This window comes from Haemorhous mexicanus, chromosome 3, assembly GCF_027477595.1.
Source record: "Haemorhous mexicanus isolate bHaeMex1 chromosome 3, bHaeMex1.pri, whole genome shotgun sequence".
Lineage (NCBI taxonomy): Eukaryota > Metazoa > Chordata > Aves > Passeriformes > Fringillidae > Haemorhous > Haemorhous mexicanus.
Window position 1 is genome coordinate 58,832,132 of NC_082343.1, and position 26,408 is coordinate 58,858,539.

General features: G+C 39.9%; 1 protein-coding gene across 4 annotated transcripts in view; it reads right to left on the bottom strand.

The window, feature by feature from the left end:
• MTHFD1L (methylenetetrahydrofolate dehydrogenase (NADP+ dependent) 1 like) overlaps window positions 1–26,408 on the bottom strand; it is a 150,612-nt gene that overhangs the window by 29,039 nt on the left and 95,165 nt on the right. For all 4 annotated transcript variants that reach the window (XR_009485829.1, XR_009485828.1, XM_059841977.1 and 1 more), the window contains exons 25-26: window positions 25,357–25,464; window positions 23,789–23,941 (exon numbers count right to left, since the gene is read on the bottom strand). Coding sequence is in view for 2 of the 4 variants with exons in the window: in XM_059841977.1 (XP_059697960.1) it covers window positions 23,789–23,941; window positions 25,357–25,464 (261 nt within the window). In the remaining 2 variants the exon portion in view is untranslated. The remainder of the gene's footprint in view (window positions 1–23,788; window positions 23,942–25,356; window positions 25,465–26,408) is intronic.

The window sequence follows — 26,408 nt, forward strand, 5'->3', positions numbered from 1 at the left end:
AATTGGAGTTGGTCGTGGACATCAGAAAAGGACCTTTCAGCATTACCTGCCTCCTGGATTGTCAGCCAGCCATGTTTCTGCTTAGCTCGAGAAGAGGACTGTGCCCAGCACAGCAGCCATTCACAGCTAACCCAAGGGATGTAAACAAGGAAGAAACATTGTGCTTTGAGCTACTGCTCTTAAAATGCTTCAGAGCAAAAGGAACTACAAATGTGGGGTTGAAGAGTGAAGTGGGAGTGAAAATCTCAGAACTGGGTGTTTCAAGAAAATGATAATCAAATAATGCATTTAAACACAGTCCAGTACAGTTATGTTGTAAGAAACCAACAAACCTTCTTTCAAGTATCATAGGATCTAAGGACTCATTGAATCAATTAATAATATGATACTTCATGCTAGTTCATCAGATGCTATTAGTAGCACACTGTGTTCTTCACAGTTCCTTTCCCACTTCACCACAGACCAGAACTGAGTATCAACATTTTTGTCATTTGGGTTAAAAACAGGATTATATAAAGTTGCAACCTAATGTTGCTAATACTGACTAAAAGTTATGGACAGCAGTAACTACAAAAAAAATTATAGAACCACTATAAGCAAAGAAATTGTTACTAAAACAATTAAAGCACTTACTTTACAGCTGTTTTTTCCCTGATCCGCTTTGGGTGTAAATGGATAATTTCATCTGAGCTCTAGTCACACAGCTGCAGCTTGTTGGTTTTCTGTGGGTAACCAGCAATAAATTTATATGATCCAACCCACTGAGACACAACTGAGATAATTTTGATCATGATGAAGGAAAACAGCTAACACAAATTTTATAGCTTTCAATAATCCTGTGTGCTTCACAGACCAGTCATATGAAACTAATAACTGATGATGAAACTTTTATTACAGAAAATCCTTGCTAAAGTGAAGGAAGATCTACTAATTCAGGAAACAATCACAGGGGGAAAACCCTCCACTAAAAGCACATTACACCTGAGACTGAAAATAAATGGACTTCATAGCATGATGTGAAAGTCAAAAAACCCATTCAGCAGACAGAAGGTGTGAGTTGCTTTCTCAGCAGCACAGGTAGCATTCCCCAAAACCAGAGGGAAGGCTTGTCCCTGGCTGTATGCTGGTCCAGAACTGCTCTCCTCCCTGCTTGTTCATTATACCCATGCTGACAACACCCAGCTCAGCATAACATAAAGGAGGCAAAGCACACCCACAGTACCTTTGGAAGCAAAAGCCAGTTTTATATATATATATATGTTTGTGTGTGTGTGTGTGTGTGTGTGTGTGTATCTAGATGAACATGCCATTGAGCCAGAGGGTGTTCAATAGGCACAGTGCCCTGCTCATGGCCACCCTACCAACTTTGGAACCACAGGCAATCCTTCCCATGCCTGCTGTGCCATCCATTGTACCACCACAGATCTCCATGCTGCACTGCCCAGCATGCCATGGGCTCCTCCCACTCCACAGCCTAGTAAAGCACCATCTTAAATGGTGCTCAAAACCATCAAAGAGTTAATCAAAGGAAAGAGTTAAAAAAGCCTAAACACAGAGCTTTGGAGAAGTTTGTGCTTTAGGGATAAGATTTTGGCCACCTCCGTTAAAACCATTGAAGTCTCTCACACTGAGTTACCATGATGCCAATGTAACATAATTTTTCTTCAATTCTGCACGCCAAAATCAATATCGTAGCAGTGGCTATAATTCTCTTTCTCACATCAGTATACTTGCAGTCCCACTCCATGAGCTGGGAGACCAAATAAGAAACCAAAGAAAAAACTGTTTCATTGCCAAATTGGAAGGACACCAGTAAACAAATTCTCAAAACTATCACCTTAAAAACAGACTTTCAAATGCCTTAAAAGCTTTGGGTCAGTGACTAGACTACAGATGCTAATCCATAATTTGAGTCAGCTTCTGAAGCAAGCAAAAAATGTCCATGCCTATCAGACTTCCAGGACCACACTCCTTCTTCCCCTGTTCTCCCCATAAAGGCACATATGCCTGCCCACTTTTGTGTCCAATACCTTGGCCCCATCCCCAGAGCAGTGTGTGATATCCTCCTTCCACTCTGTAAAGATGTGACACAGAATCCAGCTGCAGCTACGCTGAGATTTGGACACAAATACCATGTGCAGCACATCAGTTGCTGGAACTTTCATTCTGACATACGAAGCAATGAGTTATGATAGCTAAATAAATAAAAGATTACACAATAGTAAAACCAACCTACTTGCTTACAGGATTGTGCAAGCTTCCAATGAATGCTGCAAAGTACTTTGTAAAGAAGAATCATTGTAGGAGTCATAAAGAAAGAAAATGGATGGGGATTGGGATGGCAGGATCAAGTCCTTTGTCACACTGGCCATAGTTTAAAGAACTAGGAAATAGAAAGGTGTAGTCCAGGAATAAAATTCCAATGTTCAGCAAGAAGAAGATTTTCCAAGCTTTGTGACATTCAGATACTGAGCTACCCCTAAAAACAACATGAATTTCATAGTCATTAATTCCTACCTAGCTTTGTATCACATGACTCTATTCATGCTGCTCATGACAAGAATCATTTCACCTGTATGCTACCAAATCAAATTTCAGAAACACCTGTTTTAATTTCATTAGACTTTGAGGGGCTGTGGAAAATATTTTACCTGAGAAGAAGCCAGAGGTAATCTTGCTAACTCTCAATGTTAGCCATATCCCCAAACAAGACACCACAAGATTTGCTTCTTAATTGTGCTATGCAGCTCCTTTGACTGGCAGCCATCTCCTTCCCCAGCATTTCAGCCCATCCCAAGAGAAAAATTCATACTTTTCCTGAATCAGTTGTCCCATGACACTAACTGGAGGTTCAGCAGCAGCAGTATGTGCACAGCTGTAAAACATCTGGCACACAGGTGTATGAAATGGCATTTGCTTGCTGTCTGGCTAGTCACACATTTTTTGGAAAGATAACAAACGGCTATTGTGCAAAAAGACAGATAGTACTGCTGTGCTCACTATTGTAAGTTGCATTTATCTTCAGTTGTGTAATCTCCAGGGCAAGGAAGAAGAATAAATGTTAAGAAAGATAAATTTTATGGAAGTCAAGCATGGTCCTTCACGTTGGTACTGATAATCCAGCTTGGATCCAGGCTTATTTCCAAGGAGCAAGTGAGTGGGGCTGGAAGGCACACTTTAAATAAATCCTCAGACACTGTCTGAAATGGAATGGGAGCAAATGCTTTCCTTTGGCAGAGTGAACTTACAAGTTAATGCCACCAACAATACAAGCATTAATCTTAAATACAGCACCAACGACAGACTAAACATAAACCTTTACATAAGAAGCAAGCCTGTATAAAAGCAAATTTGATATACAAATGGCAGCTGACATAGAGCAAGGAAGAAAATGCATTGTTTTCAGCATCAGACATCAGATATTTGGGAAAAAAAGCATTAAAAAATGCAATAAATGTCACATTTACCAACGGTGTTGATTGGACAAAATTGCTAACTCCAGAGTTCTACTCAAAATAGCACAAGACAGACCTACATGGCAAAACTGAGGAGATAACTCATGCCCAATGCCCGCCACGAGCATGCAGGCACACGTGTGAGCTTTAACACAACAGGTGCAACACCAGCAATGAAGATTTTAGCATGGGCTGATTAAGCCACACTGAGAATCCCTCAACAGCTTGCACTACAACTGGAAGTTGCATCTTCATCACTGGCACCACTTGGGTATGCCTTTGCTTCCTCACAGTACAAACATCTTAGATTGCTGCATGGTGGCTCGTGTTGTGGGCAAATGGAAGCAGCGCCTGCCACAGGATTCTTCATTCCCCAGTAACTCATAAAGAAGCTTGATGAGACTCTGCTGGCACTAGGGCTCTTCCTACCTTCTTACCTGAATCAAATTTTCAAACAGCAGTCCAAGGAACAGATTCTCTGATTTATGGTCTCTTAAATATAAATCACTAGGTCTATATGTCAACATCATGATCCAGCTTGCAAACTCAATGTCCTTACCATTGCAGAACTCTCAATTTTCCTCTGCTCTTATCTCTTTTCTATTAAGAATAGAATATTCTTAATATTCTACATATTCAACAGCAATGCAACACCAAACTCTCAATGTGGGTAATGTACACAGAAAAAACAACTGTGTAATCCAATCAAATTATCCAAGCAATGCTGAAACCACAAAACCCTGACTGGTCTTTTCCATGCACTGTCATACCCAAGAAAATGTTTGCTTTTTCTTTCTATGTTAACTTTCTTCAGAAGGTTTTCTCCCCAAAAGAAAAGGCTCATCACATCTCTCAAAAGCCTACAGTTACTGAAATGAAATGGAACAAGAATGATTAGATGGATAGTCATGAAGACAGGAAACATGAGACAGGCATTTTAGAAGGAAGGGCAAGTCTTTACTATAAGTCAAAGCTTGACAAATGTTTCCAGCACCAAAATGGATTGGCAGCATGAGGTGATAGGTGCTTTGGCAGAGAAAACTGACAATGTGAAATGAAATATGTGTAGATTATTAAAACAGTGAGCTTTGCTGGCAGCTGGGGTTTGTTGAAATTCTAATCAAGTTTCCAAAAAGAATTCATATTTGAAATTAGAAAGGAATGCCTCATCTACTGGCAGAAGCTTTAAGGCCCATTTAATTAGTCCTGAAAATGAACAGGTGCAATATTTTTCTTCAGCTGATGTTATGCAAATGCAGGCATGTTTCAGTTTACATGTGCTTCTCCAGACTTCACACTTCTCCATCCTTGCTGTTGAGACAGCTGGAGTCAGTGAGCAAATATCTCCCATTTTGATACTCAAGCAGCAATTCAACTGTGCCCACACACTTTATTTACACCAGCTCTGTTCTCCACTGAGTTATCAGTACAAGACCAAACCCTCTGAGCATGTTATTGGCAGCTTTTTGATTCAAAATAAATGCTAAAGATTTACTAGGAGAAGTGAATCTATTTGTCCTCCTGCATATACTCTGTTCCTAAGGTGGGAAAGGTCCCTCTTCAAACACTTCCTAAACTGATGAAAAACAACAAAACCCTTTCTTTTTGTTTAAGAGAGATGAATAATATTCTGAGATATTACCTACAGTGCTGAATCAGCACTTACCTTTACCTTTTGACCATCCATAAAGGACAACCTTCAAAAGATGAAAGGAAGACCTGGAAAAGACCTAGCTTTTGCTAAGTAAGTGGCAAAGAGTCAGAGGCAATTTTCCATGAGCATCATTGTGCCCTAATGCATCATCCACACGGCAGCAACATTTCATAAACTATTTCAAAACCAGGCTTTGCAGCTGCTTGGCCTGGGGGTGTATCATGGGATCAATAAACAAACTGAAAGCAAAACAAACACCTCAGTTGCTACTAAAAATTTCTGCTGGAAAATACCAAGATTTTGTTTTCAGTTTTGTTAAGAGATTGACAGATCCCTCCAAAGGACTGCAGAGCAGCTAAACATTACAACATTTAAGATGGATGTTTTTAGATGTTTATGGGCTTCTTTTTTCTAGTTACCATAACTTTTTATTATTTTATTAAAAATAAGTGAAAACCCAAACCAACAACTTACACATTCCTATGTTCAAGACCATCTGAACATCAGGGAGTGGGAAGGGTTAACCTGTGTATATTAAAATAAACAGGTTGGAAAACAGTACTAAAAAATTAACACAACTCTGCATTCCTCACTTTGGCCTCTTTCCTACCCTGTACTTAAGTCTCCATTCTGCTCAGGGACTCCATCTCCTCTCTGGAAGGAGAGGACTGCAGCTGGAAGGGGATGAGGCTGCCCCTAGGCACAGGTACACGTACTCATGTGCAGACTGCAGCCTTGTCCCTGCTCATCCACAGCCAAGGGGATGGTCCTGTGGGACTGCAGGAGCTTTGACTTAGCTCTGTGTAAGCTAACTTGGGACTGGCCATCCTTCTCTGATGTGATAAGCTTGAATTTGCATACACACTCAGGTCAGTAGCTTTCTAATATCTGCACATTTGTGGCACCTGCCAGTTAACATGTGGGTCACTAAATGTGCCCTGAGTATGAAGTGGTTAATCTGTGCCTATGGAAATGTTTTGGAATGAATACAACCAGCTTCAACATCTCAAAGGATTTTGAGATTGGGTTGCATCGTGTTTCCTCGTGGCAGGAAGGAATGATGAATCCGACTCCATCTTCTCAGAAGGCTAATTTATTATTTTATGATACTATATTATATTAAAGAACACTAAACTATACTAAAGAAAACAGAAAGGATACTTAATGCTAAAAAGCCAATAATGAAAACTCGTGACTCTCTCCAGAGTCCCGACACAGCTTGGCACTGATTGGCCATTGAGTGAAAACACTCACACCAGAAACCAATGAAACAATCACCCATTGGATAAACAATCTCCAAACACATTCCACAGGAGCAAAACAGAGGAGAAGCAAATGAAATAATTACTATTTTCATTTTTTTTTCTGAGGCTTCTCAGCTTCCCAGGAGAAAAATCCTGAGTGAAGGGATTTTTGAGAGAATGTGAATGTGACAGGGTTGCACTGCCATTCAAACAAGGCCCCAGGGGGCACACACTACTGCTAGCAGTGCTAGTTTGATTTCCACACAAGTCAGGTAATTTCCCAGCTGTGTTGCTTTTGATGGACAATTTCCTTCTCATCTGAGCACAAGGATTGTACCTAACTTGTGCCTCCTCTGCGACGCGCCAGAAAATTAGTGGTGAAAAGCACTAGGAAAGACACAGTGTGTTACTGCAAATATACCACATGATAGCCTATCAAATGGGAATAATGGCCCTGCAGATTGATTTTGAACAGCACATTTGGGAGTTGCTAAGGATGTCCATTGCACAGTAAACATCTACTGCCTGACATCTCACTTGTTTGCCACTGACGACAGATTTTGTATCCATTAATAAACAACTTCCAAAACACACTTTTTGCAGCCTTTATCTAAGAGTATGTGAAGTAACTTGTGATATAAGTTAAATAAACTCTTCCAAATATGCAGCCCCCCCAAATCAGTCTCCTTAATGTAAGGTCATTTCTGACGTAGCTTATTTATCTTTCATGAATGCCTCAAGGCATAAGTAGGTACACTAAGAAATCAACAACCACTTTTACAATTGGGTAATTGAGTCTGCAAATTGCAGCTAATATCCTCAATTCCTGGCTATCAGCTGAGGGCATTATTCAGAGGAGATGCTTGATCTGAAGGGAACACATGAGAAAGACTGAAAAATAGCTAAATGTGCATATGGCATTCAAATGAACACAAACTTTTCTTTCAGAAGAGAAGTAAAACATTGCTTGGAAAATTATTACATATTTTAATTAATGGAGATGTAAATAGAAAAATCAAAACTTTTGAAGTCTATCAGCTGGAAGGAAAAACAGAGATTGAGAACATGGCTTTGGAGACAAGATAGAAAATAATATGCCACCTATGAAATGATATGTAAAATGGGCAAGTAAGAAAGGGGCCCTTCACAGCAAGAGAACCAGATGCTGCGAATCACAGAGACTCTCAGATGCCAAGAGGGTGGAGAGCCAAAAGACTATTTGTTACCTGCTGACAAAGGGTATAAAATAAAGCAGCACATCTAGAACCAACACCTGGTGCCTACTGTGAGTACACCTGTCTTGATGCCTGGATGCTGGAGGTGACCTGCACAGGTGTGTCTTGGTGCTTGGCAGTATGTGGCAATGACAGCCAGAGTAACTGAAAATTAGTTTATTTCCCCATCCTAATTTTGCCTCAACATTTGCTGCACTGTTGCAACATTATTTTTTTATATCTAGGAAAGCAATTTATTCTTTGAAGGACATGTGAGAAAACAGTACAGGGAGAAGAAACAAGTTTTGTGAGGGGAATGACAGGGCCTGGAAAAAAAGAAGAGGGAAATATGTCCTGTGAAAACAGGGATGGTACCAAAGACACTTGGGAAAACATAGCAGGAAGCAGAGAAAAACACTAGCTGAACTAACAGACAGATGTCATCAGCAAAATGCAAAGAACAGAGGGACATGACTTCAGAGATAATTGCTAAAAGATAGACACAATGAAGCAGTAGTAATGACTTTACAGAGTCCTTATACCTCTCTGAGACCTGAGAACAAATACCATCTATAACGCAGCACAAGCAACATCCATCTCTGTAGCCTGAACTTCAGGAACAATTCTGCCCTGGTGCCTGTGAACTAGGAGAAATTCCAAGTTTGAAGACCTCAAAGTCTAAATAGCCAAAGCAAACAAGGAAAGGAATTGAAAGATATTGAGGGTTTCTGAGAATTGCATTTTTAAAGCTGCAGTAAAGAATTACTTATTAAGAATTTATCATATGCATCTTAAAACCCATTCTCAATGGAATTAGGAATCAATATGCCATTGCATCCAAAGCCAGATAATTTTAAATGTAATTAATCTTTTCTTCCATGGAAATTATATAGAGCTGTTAGAAATATGTAGGGCTGAAAATAACATTATTTAGAGGATGTGAAAAGGCAGAAACACCTGATTGCCTTTCCCTCCTCTTTTTTGGAAATAGCTTTCTTTCATTATTTCTACAGATTAAAAAATAAATTTCAGCAGCTGATTTCCTCTAAAAGTCTATTCTTCCTATAGTTCCTTTCACAGTTGGACTGAAGTGCATCACAGTATACACAAAACAGAAAAAGAATGGGTCCCAGATGCATTTACCTTACACAGGCATGTTCTTTCCCATTTTATCTTTGAACACAAAAAAGTCAATTGTTCTTAACTTAGTTTCATAAAACTTAACTTCTTCCATAAAACTACAAAAACCCATAGAGTTTTGTCTGTTTTGTCTTGGTTTAAAATAACTCCTGCAGTTTCCTTCATCATTTGTAAGAAACTGCTGTCCTGTAGCAGCTGCTTTTAACACTTCTTCAATAGAGTAGATTTATCTTTTGAATTTCTCACTGCAGTAAGTTGCATCAGACTTATTACACACGTGGAACAAAATGAATACAAACTATTTGGCAATGCTTCTCCATGACCTGCACTGGTGATGAACAAACTAACTCATCCATTTAGAAAAGCAGACCTAATCAAGGCATCAAAGAGAGAACAGATTCAGATTGTCTTCCTCTGAATAGCTGGAGGTTTCTCCTCAATTTACAAACAAGTGTAGCAATTTCTATTTAACGTGGTCCTGTAGGTAATTTTATCTCATGCAAAATGACACACTAATGCAACACAACCAACAGCACCGGCCCAAACAAGAGAGATCTTTACACTTCAGTTAAAATTGATTTAGCTTAAAGTTTGAATTAATTTTACAATTAAAGCAAATGTATTTTATGCACTTGGCAACCTTTCCTCCAAACTTTCCTTTAATTTGTCAACTTTTTCTATGAATTTACCCACAAGAAATTCCTTGAGGCTTCACACAAGTTGCTTTTCTACTTTGTTTTTCTTGGTTTTCACTTAACTGCAGAATAAACTTTACTGGAGGGCAAAGTACAATTTACCAAAACAATTTTAAAAAGTGGGAGCTCATTCTGTGGCAAAGGCTAAATTGTGTCTTCCAAGAATCACATTTGGCAGGAGTCTTAATACAGCAGACTGCCTTGGTTTCCAGAGGTTACGTCTGAGTTAAGAGAGAGCCAGCAATACCAGCCCATAAACAGTAACACAACATGTGAAGGAGAGCTGGAGCAGAGCTGAAGATCATGAAAAGTTCAGGACTTTCAGAGGTTGAATTTAGGATGTAAAAGCTGCTTACTGCTCAAGCAAGCACCATTAAGAACACACCTTTCATTCAGTACATTCCCTGGCTCACTCATGCCTGGAAGAAGCCAGAAGTCTTCTAACTGACCTCCCTCCCCACCCTCTGTCCTTTTTGATGAGCCTGGAAGAACAAGACATAGTGACACTAGTGCAAAGGGATGTAACACTTCATTCTCAAGGAGTAAAATGTGGATTTGAGTGACACAGAGCTGGGGCCAGCAAGCCTCCCCTTTACACCTACACAGGCAGAAGGGAGGAGTCACCAACACACATTCTGAGGGTATTCACGCTCCTGCTCTTCTGCACAGGTGTTGCTGGCACATGGAAACACCTCCATTCCTTGAATGAACTCAGGAATATTGGCCTGCACATTTTGAAATTCTGACCACACAGAAAAATCCCACGTTTGGATACACACACTTTTCAGTCCAGGACTGATCCCAAGAACAGCATGTATGTGGTCATTGGTTGGTTTTGTTGTTTTTAGTTTTTTGTTTTTGTCTTTGTTTTTTTAATATACAACTTCCTCTTGGCTGAATCCCTAAAGTTGTAAATTGCACATTCTATGTTTAATGTATGCCATAATCTTGTTTGCCATTTTATTTCCATAAAATGTTAGTTTTATGGTTCCAACAACATAGCTAAATTCTCTCCATTTAAATAAAACCCTTTAATTGAAATTTATTCTCATGCATATCCTGACCTGAAACCAAAAACTATTTATATTTGAAGGACCAGAAAGAACATTCTTAATTTCTGCAACGCAATGATTCAATTTGTCTTTCTCCATTAGCTTTTCTGCTTCCCAAACTGGACACATCCCATCTTTTATGTTAATAATGTTAAAATGAAAACTGCCTCTAGATGCCAAAACAGCTCCCAGGAGGAAAAAAGAGAGAAAAAAAGCAGGAGGAGAAAAAAAAAAAAAAAAAAAGAAAAAAAAAAAGGAAGAGGCGTAAAAGGTGGAAAAAAGGAGGAAAAAGATTAGGCTTTTGGCCACTATAATGAAGATATGATAGTCATGTATAAAATCTTATCAATTTGCTGCAATGACATGTACTAAAACTGAACACAACAAAGGCGTGGTTTAATGGGTAAAAAAATGCGTACATTTTCAATGCAGTCCGCAAGCCAAACAAAATGTGAGTAAATAACAGAGTGATGACTCCCAATACTCTCAGCTGTCAGCAGAAATCTCTCTAGTCACAGAGAAATTTTCCACAAATACCTGATGATCAAACTTAAAGCACCCTTCTATCAACAAATTAATTTCCACAATTTACACGTTTACATTTTTCTATACTTATAAGGAAATTCTTCTTACATCACATGATGACTGCTTCATTCATTGCACTCCACCTCCAGTAATAACATGATGAATTAAGTCAAACATGTATAAACCAATGGGTGGAAAACTGCCTTTTCAACATAAATACACAGAAATCCTTAAAACACTTCCAACAAGAAAAAGATACCACTCAAAAAATGCTGGTCAATGGCAAAGATGAATAGGAACTGATCTGTATAGCAAATACATTTCCTCTGAATACTGATACAGGGCATTCCAGAGCAGGAATGCTCCTGTTGAGGCTGGGTTTGAATGTGCATTTACAGAAGTTCAACAAGGTTCAACTGCCGCGTCCTGCACTTGGGTCACAACAAGCCCAGGCAGTACCACGGGCTGGGGGAACAGCAGCTGGAAAGCTGCCCAACAGAGACAGACCTGGAGGTGCTCATCAACAGCAGCTGACCCTGAGGTGGCCAAGGAGGCCGGTGGCACTCTGAATCAGCAATAGTGTGGCCAGCTGGAGCAGGGAAGTGAGTGTTCCCTGTAGTGAGGCCACACCTCGAGTGCTCTGTCCAGTCCCTGGCCCCCCACTACAGGAAGGACATCAAGGCACTGGAGTGAGCCCAGAGAAGGGCAACAGAGCTGGTGCAGGGTCTGGAGCACAAGTCTGATGAGCAACTGAGGGAGCTGGGGCTGTTTAATCCGGAGAAGAGGAGGCTCAGGGATGACCTTACTGCTCTCCACAACTCCCTGAAAGGAGGCTGTAGCCAGGTGGGGGTTGGCCTCTTCTCCCCGGCAACCAGCAACAGGATGAGAGGATATAGCCTCAAGCTGCACCAGGAGAGGTTCAGTTTGGATATTATCAGGAATTTCTTCACAGAAAGGGTGATTAGAAATTGGATTGGACTTCCCAAGGAGATGGTGGAGTCACTGTCCCTGAAGGTCTTTAAGAAAAGACTATAAGAGGCACTCAGTGCCATGGTATAGTTGGCAAGGTGGTGTTTGGTGACAGGTTGAAATTCATGATCTCAGAGGTCTTTTCCAAACTAATTGATTCTGTGATTCTATGAAAAGACTAAAATTATAGGAGAGCAGAAGCACTATTTATATATCAACATCCTCTCAAACAGGCACATATCCTGCATAGTAGTAACACTCTTGGAAACCTTGAAATTGGATCTGAGCCGAAACCATGAGCTGGATGGTGAGAAAAATCTGCAGAACAGCCTTCTGAAAAACCACTGGCTGAATGAAGCCTGGAGATGCTCACAAGGGAACTCTACTGTGAGCAGGGAAATCGGGCATTTATAACATAATATGAACAGCACTGCATGTAAGATACCAAACTAGCTTTTGTTTTCCAGGAAAATAATCACAGAACCCTATATTTTGGGCTATTTCATGAACCAAAGAGAGGTAAAAGTCACAGCTTTGTCATGCAGCTTCCTTGCAAACTCCCAGATTAGCAGTGAGCCCCAGCAGTTTTTGAGAGCTGTGCAAATGCAGTAACTTCTGAGCAGCATGAGGCAAATGTTGCAAATGGAACTGGGAAAAAACAACTCAGTGGTATCACCTGTATGATGCTTACTACTTCTTTTTTGGGGGTGCATTTGTCATATTATGTTACAAATAGCATTGCCTAAAAGAAAAGGAAGTGTAATATAAATTAACACCACTGAGATTCCACCTGTCTCAGGTGTCCCCAGGTACACTTCTCCAGGAGTACTTCTGCCCCTTACAGCTGACTGAAAATAAGGGGTCAAGCAGAAACTCTTAAGTGGTGTTGAATTTCATGCTGTTTTGTGAAGAAATATAAGTGAAAAGTAAAATCAAGCCAGGAGATTTATTTTCACTTATCTAAGCTAATCTTAAAAAAGACTAGAGACACTACAACAGGTTTCTGCAGGTGACAAATTGTCAGTTCTTCCAGGCTCAGTCTACTGGTTGTTTTTACTGAGTGAGCAAGTAACAAACCCAGATGATCTCAGTGTAAGAGCTTACTGATGATTTACTAAAAGGCAAACACATTTTCTACATTTCTCTGCTGCTTTTGCTTATGGTATGCTCATTTGATTGCAACACTGAAACCAGAAGGCCACCTCAAGACACACTCAATATTCAGTGTTTGTAGGGTGTCAGCCTGGTAGGTGCCTTACAAGATACAAAAGTTTTGCCACTTCAGTGAGTTTTGAAGCAATCCTTTCCCATGGAACAATGCAGCTTTCTCATCCACACACACACAGTGCTCCTTTATAGACTGCTTTTGATTATAAAACCAGAATTTAAGGAGAATCGGAGCAAGATTTTCTGAAGATTGCTGGGGATATAAATGAAATTTCTGTGACTATCAAAAGCCTTGATATATTTAATCATTGATGTGTTGGTTGCTAAATGATGATTAAAAATTAGTATCTTTATGCCATTTTGCTTATTGTAAAAAACAGAAACAGTTGATTTGGACTTAACCATCCTTTTAAAATTGCTGTAGACATGTAGTCTCCAACTAAAAAAAGTGTACTGAAAACCTGTAAAAAAGTGACATGAAAAAATAGCCCCTGAGCAGCTGTGCAGAAAAGGAACCATGGCCTGCTTACCTAATTCTCACTACTTTTCCTGAAAGCATGTACTCTGACTGAGATTAACTTTAGACTCACAGTCTTCAGAGCATTGCTGGTCTTGAAGTAGGACAGCTCGTGCAGAACTTCAACACTTCTAAAATACTTTCTTTCCAACTGCAACATTCTTATATGACTGAATAGCTCATTCTGAATTTCTTCATGTCACTACCTTTTCTTATTAAGCCTAAAGCCCAGCTCCTCATGTTGTCTAAAGAAACATGGTTATTAAACAAAGATGCTGTGGTCAGGCACTCCAGCCTAAAATATCATGCAATTATAGAATTTTATTTTCTGAAAACATGGAGTCCCTAGAGAGAAACTGTTTAGCCTACTAGCTCCAAACTTTGACATGTTATTAAAAACCATTATTAAAAATGTGAAACCAGTTAAAAAGACTGTTCCATTTGTATCAGGCATTTCTATATGATTTGAAGAAAAGCTGAATGTCCAGCTGCCAGGCACTAACCTGTAAAGTGTCAAGCACTGGGACACTGTATAGCTAGCATGGGATTATCATCCACTGGATGGTTATGGAGTAAGAGTCAAAATTATCTCAAAGAAGGCAAACTTTGCTCCAAGAGTGAACACCCACCCATCTGGTGCCACATCACGGATCTTTTGCAGCGGTCCCAGATGGCACCACTGCTGGGCATGTTTCTTTGGGAATACTCTCCTGACACACCTTCCTGCCATTCCCTCAGCTCCTGTCACTGGCCACTAGAGAGAGGAAGTTGTAGACTGCAATGAAGTCTTCCCCTCAGTCTCCTCTGCTGTTCATATCAGAAACCAAGTGATTTCAGCTGCTCCTCATAAGGCTTCTGCTCTACACCCATCACCATCTTCATAGCTCTCCTCTGGATGCTCTCTGATAGCTTTATAACCTTTTTTTTAACATGGCACCCAAAACTGAACACAGAGCTTGATGTGAGGCTAAGCTGGTCAAAAGGTAACGCTCCATTCATGACATTTCATCATTTCATAAGTAAAGAAAGATTGATCTTTTCAAAGCAAACCCATTACCACTTATCAAAAGGAAAATTCAGTATGCCAGCATTTGTACATTTTGTATTTTTTAAAATAAGGACACATGAGGAATATCTCAGGAAATACTTTAGGATTTTTATGTGGGCGGGTGGGTGGAGCAGCAGCATAACTTTATCTTTTAGCATTGTGCACAGAATGTAGGTCAGCCTACTCCAATGGAAATACCCCATGCTGATTCTTCACATTCTTAGACATAAACATCTCATGATTTTGTAGGCCAGGAAATTGTGAATTTTATTCATGGTCCGGTCCCAGAATTGTCAGGGGGACCTTGCTGTTTGTACCTCTGGACTCCTTATTTTAAAAAAAGTAAAAATTTTGCTTGTCTAGCAAATTGCTAATACAAGGAGACAGTATGCAAATGTTGAGTATTACAGCTTCTATAGTCCATGTCACAACATAAAAAATTAGAGAAGCTCAGTTTCTAATTTCTCAGTAAATACTATTTTGTGCATAACAAATGCAGGATGCATTTATTTCAATATAAAACAATCTGGAAAATGTCCTTCCTTCCCTGTAAAAGCTAACTAATAATAGATATATATTTTACCGTGTAAAGTTATAACCTATTTTTAACCTCACATTGTCATTCAAAGTTTATGGAGAAAATACTTAAAAAAAGGAAATCAGAGTCCATTTCCCGTTTTAACAAGGATAATCCCTTGACCAGAAGGCACAAATATTCATTCCTCTTTAATGTTAATTAGCACACTGTTTATTTTATTTGTCACAATTTAACAAAAGAAAGCAAGTCGCTGGGAACATTATTAAGTTCAAAACATCTTTCACCTTATTTATCCAGAACTCAATAAAACTGTTCAGTCACAGACTTGCAGCCTCCAGCTAGGTTCCTGCTTATTAGCCTTAAATCATTTTTAGAGTTTCAGTAACAGTAAGTTGCCAAGCTCAAATATACAGCTATCTACATCTGCTAGATAGTTTGTCTTACTGGACAGTCTGGAAAAATTTCACTCACTTGATCCAAACTGTAAAGTTTTTTGCTGCTGTCAAGGAATCAATCTTTTAAAGATTTGCAAATCAGCATTTGAAAAGTGCATCTGTACGAATGTAGAAAGGACAATGGTTTTTTGCCTTTAGGTGAGCAAAATATAGCCTCTCAAAAAATTGCATAGTTAAAAAAAATAACTACTCCTTCCTTTGAAAATGGTTGAATCTCTAAATTTCCCATTTGAGCCATTGAGAACCTTTTCAGAAACTTTAGTTTCTTCAGCTGAGGGAGCTTATCAGGCTGAACAAGCAAAAATAGGGAGTATGAAACATAATTTCATTTTTTCCCTATACAGAGGAACAGCAGAAAGCTGGAAGTGACAGGATGGCTGCTACTACCACACTGAACCATGACAGGCAGCAGCGATACCCATCCTGCCCCAAAGCAATCAGATTCAGTGACTGCTGTGTCTGGCAGCATCAGCCTCTTCCCACATCAAGTCACCCAAAATATCATGAATGGGGGAAGAAATACCTGGCTGCCCTCTCTAATGTTTAAGTCTGTACATCTTCCCCATGGGTAGCATAATCTAACCCTTAACACCCCTGTTTCAAAGCATTCCATAAACTGATTTTTGAGCTCTTCACATCTGATCAAGGTCCACACGTACCAGGCTGGTTGAATGAGCTCTAAACCAAACCCATTGACCTGCTCTGGACACAGATCAGGTGTGCCAACCAGCACAGTCAGAGCTGTAGGCTGGGACTAGGGTGGGCAGGCTGCACCACAGAGAGGCTGCCATGATTCACCCACCTGCTTCCCTCTTTGCCCTGCAGAACACCCAGCAAGAGGCATTCACTTACTGCTCAGACTTGCACGTGCCTGCATTTCCACTGCAACATCCCTATTTCTTGTCTGAAGTCATGCATAAAATCCAAGGGCAGTTGTCCAAAACTGGTGCTGGCTTTTGTCCAAATTGCACTTCCCACTTTTAACTAATATATCTTTGTTAAAAGCAAGCCCTGAGCAAATAAGCTAATGTACATCATTTAAAGAGCCCTACTCTCCATATGGGTTATCAGTCTCCTGTTTTTTCCTTCCTAACTGGTGCAGCCATATCCATTCTTATTGGGGATCATGGACTGTAAATCAGAGACAAGGGAATGAAAGAGACAGAAGACATACCCAAACTGGTTATCATCACAGGTAGGATCTTAATGACTCCCAGGCTCCCTGAAGGTCCTGAGCAAAGGACGCCTTCCCAGAGGTGCGCCTTTGGCTCCACGTGCACTCCAGGTGATTCCCATTTGCCTGCACTGATGGCATCTGCAAGCCTAAGCTGCACTGAGTTCATTACATACAACTTCTCAGCTCTGATGAGAGCAAGACATTCACAACCACCACAAACGAAACTGTTTCAGAGCATGATGAGTTCTCCCGGTTCCTGCATTGCTGAAACTTGTCTGCGTTGGCCAGGCACTGCCTGCGATCAGTGAATCCGTCCTGCCTGGGCTGCTGTGCCCAGTCAGCTCCTCTTAACTGAAAACATCTGCTCAAGCACTCCTGATCCTGGCATACCAGCCTGGGAAATTCCTCTGCAGCTGCTCTGAGCACTGATCCACCATGCCTTCCATGGCCTTTCACAGGTAATTAGGTAAAATTCCCTCAAGAGATGGGAGACTATCAAAATGCATTTTCAGGGGATCAGACTGAAACCTTTTCTGGCTAAAGTGAAACATGAAAGTCACCTCTTGTACTTGTAAGTAAGTTTTAAGTTTACCTATTCAGATAAACTACTTCAGGTTAACACTGACATGTCTAAGAGCTTAAACATTATGTTACATTTCTATGGATGTATTTAATATAAATATACTTGGAAAAGATGACCAAGGAAACCTGATTGATACAAGAAATACACTTTGGTTCATTTTTGTCACTAAAAAGTTAATTTTATTTAAAACCAAATTTAAACATTTACATAGAAAAAATTCTCTGACAAGGCTTAAAATATGGTAAGATGGGAAAATTATTTTGGAAAATAGTGGATGCTGTATACAAAGAAATAATTTCACAGGAGTCATAATGGAATTGCTTAAAATGGAGGTTGTAGTAAGAAAAAAATCTTATCAAAACTAAACATTAAATAGCTTACTAGACCACAGGGTCTATTTTCTTATTTGATATGTTATCTAGTGATTTCATCCTGTCCCAAAAAAACAGGTTTTCCTTCAACAATTCAGTTCACTGAATAACACACACACACCCCTACAAAACTTCTTTTTTCTTCTCAGTAGAAAACAAATCAAAACCATTCATTCATTTCTCTAACTAAAGTGCTGGCCTTCAAGGAATGTAAGGTTAGGTGGAATAAAGCAATAATAAGCTACAATTTAATCTGACCAGCAATGGGACATGGGCTTTCATTCAGAAGAGGCAATATATGGTGCCTTATTATGATGTAGGTCAAATAATGCTTACTAGCAAACAAACAGCAGCCAAGAGAGACAGCATGAACTATACAGGATATAAGTAAGTGTCTTGCCTTTATTATCTGTCAAGACATGACAGAGGAGGAAGAGAGGTTGGTTTGTGGAGGTTTTTGGGTGTTGTTTCAGGTTGTAAGACAGTATTTTACCATAGGCCTGCGTCACAGCCATGGCATGGAGGTAGAGTGATCCAAAGCAAAGTATATTTACTCTGTATTTCCAACAAGCACTGGCTTATCCACATCAGTTTAAAACAGGTGAAGTAAACGGTAAATGCACAGACCATATGGAAATTTCTACCATTTAAACACATTCTTTTCTATTCCCTTTCAAAAGTTACAGAAATGGTAATGATATTTTCAAGCCAGCTAAAATCTACTCTTTTCCTCTTAAGTTTAAGAAAGTCCTTAGTCATCAGCAAGGCATGTTCTGCTCTCCTGTAACTACATTCATTACTCACATGACTTCTTCCTGCCCAGATCTTAGGTCATCTCATTGTTTTAACTAATGATTTTGGAACATCTTCCAAGCTCTTCAACACTTGTGGCTTTATGTCAGTGTCCTCTTCCAGTTCTCCATGAATATCTTGGATGTGTCTCCAAATCATTTCCCAGGTATCTCCTCCCATCAGTACAACTCTCAGTTTTTTCCTTTCCAGCCAATCCCATCTCCCCAGTCCTGCCCTTAATCTTCTATTCCCATCTGATCACAAATGGCCACTGCCATCCTTGAATTTTAACTGCCTCAGGGCCCACGCACCTGGGATGTTGGCAAAGGCAAACCATTCCACTATAATCTACAACTTTTTCCTCAGCCCTTCATCTAAATCATTCACTTAGGACTATTTCTGCCTCATCTACAGAGACCTTCCCCTCTCTGGCCAACCCAATACCATCACAACCACATCATTAAATCCACCAAGGGCCAGAAGTGGATTTCCTGTTATTACACTAACCTCAGCCTACTAACTAACCTCTCAGCCTTTGGCTTTTAGACACAACAAACTAAAGCTGATTGTCCTCACCCTCAGTTCTAGCCATCAATCATACCTATCTGGTCACCCCCAGCCCATCAACCCTATCCTGAATAATTTCTCAGCCTTCCCCCAAGTAGAACATCATTCAGCATTTCCATGTGTGCATAGCTGGTCACTGGACAGGAATGATGCAGCCTTTGTAATTCAGAAAACCTCCCTCCCTCACTGGGATGACATCTACTGTGATAGATACAAAGGCACAGCATCTAACAGCAGCTTTTCTTTCCCTGTTACCAATTTCCAATTTAGAACTAAACAATTGTTAACCTACTTTAGTATGTGAGTTGAACTTCATGGCTTTCCTTTACTCTCACTGCTTTCACACTCCTTGCAGTTATCTCAAAGCCAGCCCACAGAGTCTGTGAGCACCTAGCTTTCACAACTAGCTGTTCTGAGCACTGCTACAACACAGCAACTATACAACACCAAAGGCAGGTGCCAAATGCTACATCCACAGGAACATTTTTTGGACCAAGAGCGGTCAGAATATCTATCAGAGCTCAAATCCTTTGTAAACAATACAAAATTGAACTGCAAGCTAAATGTTTTACAAAGCAAATATAAATCTCACCATCATTTCTGTTTTTGAAACGCTATCCTGGGTTAAACAGATCACCAGGATTAGCTGAGCAATCAAACAATTATTATTCATCTGTCCCATAAAAGCACCTGAGGAAAGTGACAAAATGACAGTTTGGAGGCAATCTGAGCATCATGCACTACTGAAAACCTGCAATTTCACTTCAGGTGGCCTGGACTCCAGCTTATGTTCAATAGATATTCTCAAAACTTTTTAAGCTCTTAACCACTAAGAAAGAAGAAACTAATTCAACAGGGAACAGTATTTTCCTTCTGAAAGTATTAATAAAAATATTTACTTGTGAGGTCTTTTCCCTCTTACAATACCCAGGTAATATTTTGGCAGGGCAGTCCTGGCTCTCACCCACAGGTGAGCTAGGGCTTTGTTCCTCCCATACACCGATTTCAAACTACACTGGGTCACCCCAAGAATTCCTTCCAAGGGGATACAGTTTCAGCACTAGCTCCAGAGACTTGAACTTCTTTCTCTACAAGGAGAAAAATATTTCTGTAATAGGTTGACCTTTCTTCAGATTTGTTGATATCTGAAGGATGTCAGTTCATTGTGAGAATTTGGAAGCTGGCCATGACTCCAAAGGCTCCACATATTTTCAGAGTGACCATGCCTGTAATTTTAACCCATTGAAATGAAAGTGCATGGCTGGAGAAGAGTAGTACATGCTTAAAAATCTCACTGTGACTCAAACACTGATTTATTTCCTGCAGCAATGATTTGGTAGCATCACTTCCCAAAGGCAAAAGGCTTTATTTCTGTGACCTTCCTGCATTCTTGCAACTCACATGAAAAGGAACAATGGAAATGTGGCTGAATGTGAGAAAGCACCAAACTGCTACGGCTTTTTGGGTGGGTGTGGAGAGAAACACACAAACTACAAAAAATCTAATAACTCCCCACCCAAGCATTGCTAGTGAATGACCTCACTGGTTTCCTACATATACTCCAGCAGCTTTCCTGCCATCACTCTGTTAAGCCAAGCAATGATGTCAACAGTCCACCTGTGAGAGTGATGTAGCCCTCTGGGTCATGGTCTCAGAGAACTTGGATAAAAGCTGTGCCAGTGTTAATTAAATGCACCTCTTGTTTCACTGCTGATTTCCTCTGATAAGGCTCAGCTCATTTTTCCTGGAAAGACTTCCATGCTGTATGGGAACTGGAGCCAACCATAACACAAACCAAATATTGCTTAGAGAACATGAAGACAACATGCTAAATATTTAGTTTAAAAAAAATCACTGTGTATCAGAGCTGGGATAAATACAAACCTCATTCCTTTGCATGTGCTAGTGACAAGGCTAAACTACAAATGCTAGTTCCTGCAGATAGTTTATTGTCTTTCAGCAGTACTTATCTCTCTCATTTGTAGTGCTCTTCCCCATTACATTGGAGCAGAACTCTTAACAACCTGCTTTACTGATCAATTCTGACAGGACAGACTATGAGAAGTTCGCCTGGTAAAAAATATGCTTTGAGAATGGCATTTGACATTTAATTAGCATCAGAATTATCACTACAACTTTAATGAGAAATAGCATTTTTTTCCTGCCATCAGAAAAGCCTTAGTTGTAAGAAGTATTAAGTATTAATACTTAATAGGTATTAAGGGTCCTCTCCATTAATACAATTAGCCAGCAAGCAGTGGAAGGGAAAAAAAAAAATTCTGCCGCTCTCTTTTTTTCCTATATAAAGAAATCTAGTCCACTGTCATGACTGGATGTTTGTCACTGGGATTTCTGTAATCCCTCTACTCACAACATTGCCTTCCAACCACTTTAAGCCTTCAGGACATGCCCTTTTATACTTGCTTTGTTCTTGCAGACATTTTCAGATAGCTTTATTAGTAAGAGAACTGCCAAGGGAAGGCTTTCAGTTTTGAAGCTAGACATCAAAAATATCTCTTCCTGCACAACTTAAAAAGTAACAGTAACCCTAAGACTTAGTTGCTGACAATAACGCGCAGCAAAAATCTGAAGGTGACAAATTAGAAAAAGTCGTGGTTTCAAAAGTCATGGTGCAATTATATCATGAAAGTTTGTTTCATGATGCTCACAACTCTCCACTCTGAAAGGCAGCAAGTTGGACCTCTTGCTATAAATTTAATTCTAAAGAAAGAACTGTGTGGTAACGATGTTAGGAATACATTCATATTCAATCATTCATTCTGGTTTGTAGCAATTGTGATGGTTCCAAGAAGTGTTCTGTGCCACATTCCTGAGCATGACATTCCTGAGCACGAGCAATATTTTTCCAAACAACCAATGATCGATGTCCATGTAGTTATATTTTTACCTCTTGGGGATCTTATGTTTATACAATACCTCGCCTACAAACTCTCTTGGAATACATAACATGGGCTATACTGCCTTCCCAGCTCAGGATTTGGGAGAAGTTCCATGGCTAATACTGCTTCTCACCAAAGTCAGGCTAACTAACTTAGACGTATTTTTTACACTCTCCTCCAAAAAGAAATCTCATATACAAAATATCCTTCAAAAGAACTTCATTTTTTGGTTTGCAAATGGTAACAGAAAGAGGTAATCCTTGAATTTGTTTGGTTTATACTGCTCCTATGGACAGTTTCTATGGATTTATGACACCGAACTGCAGCTAGTTTATAGCTAAGCATGCAGGGTGGGACTCATTCAGAAAGCTCAACCCAGCAGTATTTCATTCTGACATCCAACAGAAAAGCTCCCTCATGGATTTGAATTAGTTGCTGCCCATTACTCACATGCACTCCTCCTCATAACTTCATGACACACAACTTGCAGTGCAAACTTGAATCCAGGCCATGAAGGAGATACTAGAAGTTCTGACAAATTTTACCCCTGTCACCAGTAACTGGAATTTGGTCTTACACAATTTAAATACACAGCTGTGCTCTGCTTCTGGAGGATGTGCATAATGTGGTCATGCAGAAGGAAAGCATATCCCCAAGTCCAGTGACTTAAAGTGACACAGTTTCCTGAACTCCAGGAACCCTCCTGGTCAGAAAGTACTTCCTTCCTCATTTCAAACACTTGATTGTTTCGGAGGGAATTCAAAACAATAGATTAGAAACTTTCAACCTTTCCTAAGTGTACTGCTACACAAGGAAATCAGGCCATGCTCTGGGAAGATGAGATAACATTGGGAGAGTACTCTCTCCGGAAGTGCAATGGCTTTTGCATCCCTTCTCCAGCACCATCCCATGAATCAGCTACATGTAGGAGATGTCAGATGCAGTTCAACTGCTGTTTGGATTAAGATGTGCATGGTTGGCAGAAGGCATGAGCCAACTCACTTCTCAGCTATTTTGATAAGGCCTGCAAAGGAAGAAATATCAGGAGCTTCCCAATTTGAGTCTGTACTTGTAAGGACGGATAGGAAGAAGGGATGATGATTGTCTCTTTTTAGCACCTCATTGTTTAAATCTCTGATAAAGGAGAAGGAATGTGCTATTACTTCTGCAGTTAAAAATCTACCCCTTCCCACCATAACTTACTTTTACACCATCAGTAGTGATGCTCACAAAAACTTGGAGAAGATCAGGCTCATCAGCTGAAGAGCAATTACTTTAAGCATACTCTAATACCCAACAAAATTCCTTTAATCTAAATGCATTGAAATGGTTTGTAATGATAAGCGATTTTAAATTTAGAATAATATCTAACTAGTTATTTACAGGCTGCAATTTGAATAAGAAAAGGCAACGACAAGTAAATTCATTTTTCTGTGGCATTAGGGTGCCTAAATACCCTAGACTAACCTGAAACCAACAGCAGCAGAAACAAACAGCAAGAGCCATTCTCTCAGACCCGACAGTCAAAGCTCTCATATGACATTGCATTTTCTTGATTATCTCTTCCTATCAACGTAGAGCTCCATAAAGTTTGTGGATAAGATTATTATACAAAAGCAAGAACTCACATGGTTCTACACATTATTTTTAGAGGCAAACAGGAAATGCACTTCCCTGTCAAGCTGGGTGAAAGGGGAGTTAATGAGCTGAAGGCTTTGCACTCACCGTTCCTACCAGAGGGTAGATGAATCCAGCTCCAATGCTGGCTCGCACATCGCTAATCGGCAAAATGAAACCAGTGGGAACACCCTTCCTCTCAGGCTGATGGGAGAGGGATAGGTGAGTTTTTGCCATGCAAATGGGAAGATTTCCAAATCCCTAACAAAAAAAAAAAAAAAAAAAGGAAAGAAAATAAAAGAAAACTGTTTTTAAAATCAGAGTAAAGGCACATTATGTTTTTATTTTGTTATCAGTATCTTCTAGAAACCTCTCGTACAGCAGTTCCCTTTGGGCTCTAATGACCCAGTTAGACAGCAACTTGAGACCAGGATACAGAGTCCAAAATTTTCCAAGGGTATTAATGTCTTCTTGGGGTTAAACACAGATGGTGCTCATGATGCTTTCCTTTGTTTTTAAGCAAGATAAAACCTGCATGAGGTCATGGCACCCCCTTCACTAATGTCAGTGTGCTAATTACTGAAAATGTGTGAGAAAATCAGGAAAAGTGCCTCAGCAGCTCCCTCTGTCCATAATTTGTCTACAACTTATTGATTAATCTTGAGTCAGGCACCTTCCCTTCTTCTGTGCAACTCTTTTACAAACAAGGCCAGGAGGAAAGGTGGCACGTCAGGGAATTGTCTCTGCAGCCCAATCCTGACAACTCTTTAGGTGACATTGTGAGAACATTTCCTAATATACTAACACTTAGACTAAAATATGGATTAGAGAATCACAGCAGGAAAAAAAAAGGCATGGATTATTTATCTTCAAGTACACTAAGAAACCTTCTTTTCCATTTAGAAAAATCAAATTAATTCTCAGGAAGTTTGCATTTTAGGGAAGATGGCTGTCCACCTGTCTGACCAAGGACTTCTGCTTGTCTGACCAAGCTGCTGAAGTTTACTCAGGAATTTTTCCTGGACATATTGTTTCTGTTTTCTGACAGAAAGGTTCCAGCCACATTTATGTCCAGAAGCCATTCCACTACAAAAAACACATTCACCTCTCCACATGGTTTCAAATCTTTTCAAAGTGTAACATGCTCCCACATGCTTTAGGATAGGTGATGTATTTCATGTTCTAGTATTCATAACTCCTTGAAAGTAATAGGAACAGAAAGAAAACAGAAGACTTCACAAATATTGGGACCTTTATTATCAATGTGTATAGCTGTGCACAGGTCTTACTGTGTTTGCAAACTCTTTTTTGCAGGTACAAATGAACACATTCTAAAATTGGTTACATTTGCTAGCAGCAACTTTTGCAGATACACAGTTGTCAGGTTTAAGAGAGTAACCCAAACTGCACAGAAAGTACAGTTTCATGGACAATCTCAGAAGTATTCTGAACTCCATTCATATCTCACAGGAGATCGCCTTCAAGGTTAAAACCATTCTGTTCTACCAAATCTAAACCAACCCATACTGACCTCCACAGTTCACTACCATGGGCAAGCTCATGCCTTTCAGCAAAGCTTGACTTTACACTCCAGTCTGAGAACATGCTACACCCTGAGGTTCCCCAAGACTCACATCCAGCAGGTCCCTGCCTGCATAATTCCCTGGTGCTCTCACCTGCCGGGTGTAACGATCAACTTGGGACTGCGCAGCAGGAGACAGCTCGATATCCTGAGCTCCATACACCTTCTGAGCAATGATCCGTATTTTTTCAACAATAGGAAGCTGCAGAGACAAGGAAACAATACAAGGATGAACACTGGCCAAGAGAAACTAGGATTTTGTTTGCTGAGTGAGGTCACTGAATCTCTCATTTAGATTCATCCCTGTTAAACAGGCTTGCAAAAGCACGAGACCAAGTAAGGAGCACTGGTGATGGATATGATACACAGCTACAGGTACCTGAACTAACAGCTGTGATTTCAGCTACTCCATCATTTGGAAGCTGCTCAATTTGTGCATTACAGAGCTGACAACACGAGCTTACGCTCACCTGAAGTGGGGGGAGAAAATTACTGCCATCTAGTTGTGAGAGTGAAGAGATAACCTACACCTCAATCTCCCCTGGGTTAACAGGCATCACTAGACAAGAAAGCCTCATTTCAGAAGAAAGATAACCTACATGAGTAGACAAGGCAAGGTAGGAGGCAGCCAGGGAAGGTTCCCCTGAGAAGCGGGAATTGTAGCAGAAAATTCCTGATCACTGCTCCTTTGATTGTGATTTTCTTTCATTATTATTATTCTTACCTCCCGTCCTTTTTAACATGCATATTTTTAATTGTAGCTTTGATATTGTAAAGCACTTTGGACACTTAAAAAAAAAGAAGAGGAAAGAATTCTAGAATTCATTTTGAAACCTCAAGTCAGAAAGTTCAATCCCAGTCTCCAAGAGTAGTCACATCATGTTATTCAGCTCAAACTGAATAAGCTCTGCCTTCACAGCTTCTATTTGAAGGCAGACTCTCACATTCAATCTGTTAGAAAACCCTTAACATATTTTCAAGAAACAGTTTTTTGTGGTCAGATCAGGCATTTACTTTTTGCGCCATCATTTTTGTGTATTTAGAGTAAACAACTCTTTCCTATTTCCTTGTTCTCTTTCCTTTTGTTTTTAATGACCCAGGAGACAGCAACTGTGACTCCTCTGGCCTATTTTAAACAAGCCATTC